The sequence below is a fragment of the Rhyacophila brunnea genome, unplaced genomic scaffold (genome assembly GCF_057557595.1).
Source record: "Rhyacophila brunnea isolate RB1 unplaced genomic scaffold, BYU_Rbru_1.0 scaffold_6, whole genome shotgun sequence".
Taxonomy (NCBI): Eukaryota; Metazoa; Arthropoda; class Insecta; order Trichoptera; family Rhyacophilidae; genus Rhyacophila; species Rhyacophila brunnea.
In genome coordinates, this window is record NW_028233276.1 from 14,898,704 (window position 1) to 14,906,080 (window position 7,377).

General features: G+C 44.0%; 1 protein-coding gene across 1 annotated transcript; it reads right to left on the minus strand.

Moving 5' to 3' along the window:
- On the minus strand, positions 1–4,359 carry LOC147065260 (uncharacterized). The gene is made up of 2 exons (XM_085956960.1): positions 2,976–4,359; positions 1–125 (listed from the first exon to the last, which is right to left on the minus strand). The coding sequence occupies exons 1-2, from the start codon at positions 4,357–4,359 to the stop codon at positions 1–3; spliced, it is 1,509 nt and encodes a 502-aa protein (XP_085813086.1).
- Positions 4,360–7,377: the final 3,018 nt, after the last annotated feature.

Below are 7,377 nucleotides of genomic sequence, written 5' to 3' on the forward strand. Positions count from 1 at the left end.
CTAGTACATTCTGGTTACGGGAAGGAAAACCCATACAGAAAACCAGATCATGTTCACGGGTCCTAAGGTGGTAGCCCCACCAGTGAACTCGGGTGCTGTGGGATTATCACATGCCCACCCTAAATCTAAAACAACAGATTAACTCAAGTACAATACAGTATTTATGTCGGATCAGCCTACCTCCACCATTCGCCATTGAACACCTGTCTAGTATCTACGATTCTACGTCTACACATCTATTACAATAATATGCATTTCTAAATAGGTACGTGCAGTTAAATGAAGGCTGTTTGTTGCAATCTGACAGGTTTGCAACAATTTGTGAAAAGTCATAAATTAAACCTTAAAGAATTTACGACACCATCCTTCCGGTCGGTAAAGTCTAATCTACTAGTCTGATCCCTGAGTCTGATAAACAAAAACATAAATACTACGTTTGTAAAATACTTTACCCTATCCATAAAACGAAACAATAGTGTCTATGTATGTAATAACTTCTTAGCAGCAACCCTCCACATGTAGGGCCATGATGAGATGATATTATTATTGAAGTGAACAAAATATAGTTAATTAAGATAAATTTACTAGGTACCCAGCGGAGGCGAAGGGTGGAGGTTGGCTGTTAAGACGCGCCATAAATAGTGCACACTGAATTTTGTCAGTCATACATACGTATTTGTTTTCATTGAAATAAGACTACAATTTACAGTTGGTGTTGGTGAGTTTTTAAAATTCAATCAAACCCTGCGAAACCAAGCCATAATAGATAATCGTTAACATACATATATTCGTATATCTATAAAATATCTATAATTATGCAATTAAATCATACATATTATATTTGGATATTTTAAAGATAAATATTGTTTTATCTGTTATAGTTTGATTTAGGCAGGGCTTAATGGATTTAAAAAAATTAACACACAACATGTGTAATTTATGTATTCTTAATCCAACGAAAACAAATAAGAGTATGGATGAAAAAGTGTGCACAATTTTTTCGTATCGCCCATAATATGCCGGCGCGATTCCCATCGCGATTTACGCTCGAGAACCGAAGTGGCTTCCATCCAGATATGGCGTAGTTTGCGCGTTTGAAACAATTAGGTGAAGTAATTCATTTTTGAATCGGCATAAAAAAAACAAACGCTAGTGTAGAAAAAAGCACTACAACTCGATGGTGTTAGTCGGTTTCTATGAGATTTTATATTTCGCGATTACTTCCAATACCTATTCTACGCACTTTACAACCTAGATGACGTAAATTATTTGGGAGGAGCAATAAAAAGTCTCGCGTTCGAGCGCCAAGCGGTCGTATTTAATTTTGTAATGGCTGTAAACGCCGCGATTGTCCGGATGAGTCCGGCGTTTGCAGGCGATCGCTGCGCGAGAAACAAAACGCGCGAGCGCTTGTGGACAGCTGAATTGGGTCACATGTACCTAGAGAACGCGCGATTTGTCACTCGCGTGTAAAAAGGCGCCATGTGGACAGGCTCTTATGGTTTGGTTTAGGCATGGTTTAATTGATTTTTAAAAACTAACCAACACCATCTGTAAAGTGTAGTCTCAGTTCAATAAAAATAAATACGTATGACTTCTTCTTCTTCTTTCACCCTGTCACGTCCCAACATTGGGGCATAGGGCAAGCACAAGTTGGCGCCACTTCCCTCGGTCCATCGCCAACTCCTGTGCCTCCCGCCATGTCAGACCTGCAGCACGTAGGTCGCTTTTGTAGCATCGCTGCAGGGTGAGGGAGGGCCGGCCACGGCGACGGAACCCTTGAGGCTGTGCCACAAGGGTACGAAGTGCCGCACTCTTTGGCGGCATCCGGAATACATGTCCCAGCCACGTGAATCGTCTCTTCGTGATAACTTCAATCACCGAAGGCTGTTGTGTCTGCTCACGAACTCGGATATTTGTAACGCGGTCGTACCAATGTACCCCTAAGATTCTGCGGAGACATCGATTCTCAAAGCTCAAAAGCCGTGACTCTTGAAGCTTAGTAAGATGCCATGTCTCACAGCCATACAGGAGCACAGGTAGCACGCACGCGTTAAACAAACGACATTTGGTCCTCACAGAATACAGCCTTGACCTCCATGCGACTCCAAGTTGGTTGAACGCAGAGCCCGCCACACCCATGCGGATTCCAAGCTCACTAGAAATACCACCATCATCGGCAACCGTGGCACCCAAGTACTTGAATCTGGACACCAGCTCGACGGGCAGACCAGAAACCCGCAGAGGAGTGTCGGCGTCGATGCAAGCAGCACTGCACATGGATTTGGTCTTAGCGGCATTCAGATGAAGACCCACACGCATCGAGTTCGCGGCTAGCCTGTTCACGGTCACCTCCAACCTCTCGATCGTCGAGTCAAACACGACTGCGTCGTCTGCATACTCCAAGTCGCACAGTCTTTCTTCGCATAGATCGCTTGTGTCATCATGATGTAGGCGTATCCCACTGTCGGGGCAAACCGTCTTACGCATTATGAAATCCATCATGATGATAAAAAGAAAGGGCGCAAGTACACATCCTTGCTTGACTCCTGACGTGATTTCAAAGAGGTCAGAGGATGTTCCGGCTGCTCTCACGCGACACTCTGTATTGGTGTAGAGAGCACTTATCACGGCGACCAGTTTCCGTGGGACACCATATCCTAGCAGAATTTGCCACAGAGATTCACGATGAGGACTGTCAAATGCCTTTTCATAGTCCACGAAGCAGCAGGCGACAGGTATATTCATCTCTTGGTACTGTTGCAGAAGGCTTCGGAGAGTTGAAATATGCTCTGAGCAGGACTTCCCCGGGACAAATCCACTCTGCTGCGCACGCAAAACGTCCAGCATGGGACTTCTAATCCTGTACAGGAGAATCTGCGCCAACACCTTCCCGGGAACGCTGAGGAGAGTGATTCCTCTGTAATTATTACAGTCTTGTGGGTTACCCTTTTTGTGCAGAGTAACAACGGTACCATCCCTCCAGGCTTTGGGGCACTGCTCCCTTTCCCACACCTCGTGCAGAAGGTCACACAAGGACGGCAATACAGCGCTCAGTCCGCAGAGCAGAAATTCTGCATGGATGCCATCATCTCCAGGAGCTTTCCTGCGCTTCAGTCTTTTGACAGCCTCTTTAACTTCAGCAGTTGTCGGAGGATCTTCGCAGAATCCCGATGCAGTAGTGATTCCGAGGGCAGTGATCTCCGACGGAATATCAAAGGGATGCAATGGAGGTGGGCGATTCAGGACATCACTGAAATGTTGGCGCCATAGCTCCTGGACCTTTGCAGGTTCGGTGACTGTCACTCCGTCAGAGTTGCGTAATGCAGTGACCACTGGACGTTTCTTACCGCAAATTGCTCTGGTGATGCGGAAGAGAGCACTTGGATTATTCTTGCAGGCAGCAGATTCCGCATCCCGAATGAGGTCATCCAGGCGTCGGCGCTTATCGCGGCGGGCAGAACGCTTTACCACGCGGTCCATTGTCTGGTATTCCGCGCTGCGCTGTGGGTCGTATGTACCATTGTCTCGCAATTCTTTCAGGAGCTTCCTCTTCTCAATCATCTCCCATGTATGAGGTGACATCCAGTCCGGTCTGTGCGTATGCCGCTCTCCTAATGCAGTAGTTGCGGAGCTCATTATAGCATCCCGGAATAATATCCATTTTCCTTCTAAGGGATCCGAGTCGATGGAAGACGTGAGAGTTCTAGCATCATATAAGCGCTTCTGCAGCTCCAGCTCATAGGTTGCACGCACACGGGTACTTTTCAGTTTTTCCACATCGAGTCTGACCGTCCTTTTGGGTTTTGGGACTCGTTTGAGGTCTATACGGGATTTCCCGACCAAGAGTTCGTGGTCACTGTGGATGTCTGCACCTCTATATGTCCGCACGTCTAGCAGTTCATGCCGGTATTTCGCTTTGACCAAAATGTGGTCGATCTGGTTTCTTGTATTACCGTCTGGCGATGTCCATGTATATTTGTGGATGGTCTTATGAGGGAAAAGACTACCACCAATCACAAGACCATTCATTGAGGCAAAATCTACCAGACGGGAACCATTATCGTTCATTTGGCCAAGGCCATGTTTTCCCAGCACAAAGGGTCCACGCGAGGGGTCAGATCCTACTTTGGCATTAAGATCACCAAGGATAACTGCATGATCACAGCTGGGGATATTTCCAGCGGCTTCCGCCAAACTTTCGTAGAATGTATCCTTATCTGCATCGCTAGCAGCCTCTGTGGGAGCATAGCACTGCAGAAAAGTGATGGAGCCCGACTTGGTCTTGAAAGTAGCGCGGAGTAGACGTTCGGAGATAGGTTCCCAGCTGGTGAGGCACTTGCAAGCTTCCTTGGACATCAGCAATCCGACTCCACTACGTCGCAATGTGGCGTGTCCGGAGTACAATAGACGAAACCCACGAATAAACTTCTCGCCAATGCCAGTGAGTCGACACTCACTGATCCCGAGAACATCTAACTTGTATTGAGAAAGTATTTCTGTTAGATGCTCGGCCTTTCCAGGGACATTTGACTAACAAAGATTAATATGCACTATTTATGTTGGATCCTAACAGCTTACCTCCACCCTTCGCTACTGCTACCCAGTATGATATTATATAAATCAAAATATAATTATTGGCAATTTGAAAAACTGCACGTTGAAAGGGCTGAATTTAATTTAAATACAAACGGATCTCTTCTTCGTCGTGAACTTATACGTAAGGATAGTGCCCGTCCGACAGCCTCCTACACAGGTTGACGTCCCACTAAGTGGCAGAGCACACAGCAATAAGCTGTGCGACACGCGTTCGGCGCAGGGGGCCTAATCGGCAGTTCCTTTGCGCACTACGCTGTGACACATTGAAATGAAAAATACACAATGTGTATTTGCCAGACCCAGGATAGGCCAGGCCAGACTTATCGTGGTCAGATAATATTCATCATGTAAATTATTAATTCATGAATTCTAGTGATAAGCTAATAAATCTTAATACTGGCGGCTCTCGTGGTGCAGTTTGTAAGGCGCTGGCCTTCCACCCGAGAGTTCTGGGTTCGATTCCCGGTCATGACAAAAACACTTATGTGTTTTTCTCAAAGCCCGGGTGTTTGTGATTGTTCAAAATTACTAACAACCACCTTGTACGAAGAAGCAAGGACATGGTTATTAATAATTAAAAAAAAAAAAAAAAAAATCTCAATACTATTTCACAAAGTGCAGTTTCATAATAATCATTATTCATCATGATCATCATCAGCCTGAATATATCCACTGCTGGATGAAGGCCTTTCCAAGCTGATTCCGCTTCTCTCGGTACTGTGCGTTGGGTTGCCACGTACTTCCGCAGAACTTTATCATGTCATCGATCCAGCGATCTCTAGGTCTACCTTGTGGACGTTTTGTACCTCTTGGATACCACTGGACATGGCTCCCATATCTTGAAGCGGGCCCTTAGGCTAGGATCTTTGGCGGGCCCCCTACCTATCGCCAATGTTAAATGCAGTGTGACACTACATTAACATTTTTCAAATTGTGTTTCAGCTCAAATTATGGGCATCTATTCAGTGACGATTTTTTTTTCTATTTCTAATACATCTACTTTAATCATGGAATTGTTGAGTATTGACACACAATAATCAAAAATTACATCGTTCAATTATATAATTGAATGATTTTTTTTTATATATTAAAGCAAATTTGTGATGTGTGTTTATCTTACTTATCTGATCAACCCGCCACGCCGGGTCTCCCCAGACCCCGGGCCCCCAGGCTAGAGCCCTGTCAGCGCCCCTCTTGTGGGGGCCATGCCACTGGATGACTAGATTTGTCCAACGATTGTCCCTCCTTCGACCTATGTTTGCAGTCCATTTCCACTTTAGGCTCTTAGCGAACTCTATTACATCGCAAACCCTTGTCTGTTTCCTTATGGATAAGGAAACATAATGTACCTATACGCAAAAGGTAAAGAGAAAAAAACGGAGTAGAACATCTTTATATGGAGTGGTGCATGCTGGGCATAATGCGGAAGGATAAAAACGGAATAATTAGATATGTGAACAAAAGTACCTATACGATGTACCCAGTAGAGTTTTCTAAAGACTTAAAATAAAAACCGACAGGACACATAGCTCAAAAAAAGAGACAAATTTAGGTTCCCAAGAGATAGAATAGAATACTTCTGAAATGTAGATCGAGAGGCTACTAAATCGACGAAATAGCCAAGTACTGCGTAAATACGTGGCAACGCAATGCACAGGACCAAGAGGAATCGAATTAGCTTAAAAATTCATTCAGTTGTATGAGAAAGCCGATTCCTTGCTCCTCTTTTTATTTAATACCTCTATGGTTGTAGGTATACTTAATAGTCCTACTGATCACAGAACAGATTAATAAACAGAATTCAGATTGGCTATACCCCAATACACTACAATTTGAAGCAGTATTTTGAATGTGTGAGTATCCTACGAAAACACACATTATAGACGTGCAATAGTGTGTTGCAACCTTCAAATACACCAATATTGAATGAGTGTGAATGCATAAACTGAGAATAGTTGTCAAAACGAAGGACAAGATTAGAATGACCTATTCTTGACACGTGTTTAAGTTTATCCCATATTTTTACACACTCGTGATCGGTTGCCTGTGTGGTGGACTACTCTACACCCGTTAGGTATTTCATTTCCGATTAATCCTGTGTTCCCTGCTACTGATATTTTTACTTATCTGACATGTTATAATATGCTTGTTATGTAATCATATGGTAATCAGTTAAAACATAAATATTGTGTTCATTTTTTTTTAATGAAGTGTAAAAACAAACAAAATGAAAACAGTTTGAAAAACATGGATTCACAAATACTAACAATGAGATGGATCTTTGGATGGATCGCATTTTACAATGTCTTCCTGGTTCATGTTGAATGAAGTTTTGACGAATAGACTTCACGCGTTTCCACAATCATCATCATCATCATCAGCCTGAATCTATCCACTGCTGGATGAAGGCCTCTTCAAGTTGCTTCCACTTCTCTCGGTCCTGTGCATTGCGTTGCCACGTACTTCCGCAGAACTTTATCATTTCATCGATCCAGCGGCCTCTAGGTCTACCTTGTGGACGTTTTGTACTTCTTGGATACCACTGGATGACTAGATTTGTCCAACGATTGTCTCTTCTTCGAGCTATGTGTCCAGCCCATCTCCATTTAAGGCTTTTAATAAACTCTATTACATCGCAAACCCTTGTCTGCTTCCTTATCCACTCATTCCTCTTTTTGTCCTTTCGCGTTATGCCCAGCATGCACCTCTCCATACCACGTTGTGCTACTCTAAGTTTCTGGATTTCTCTTTTACTTAGGGTCCATGTTTCACACGCAT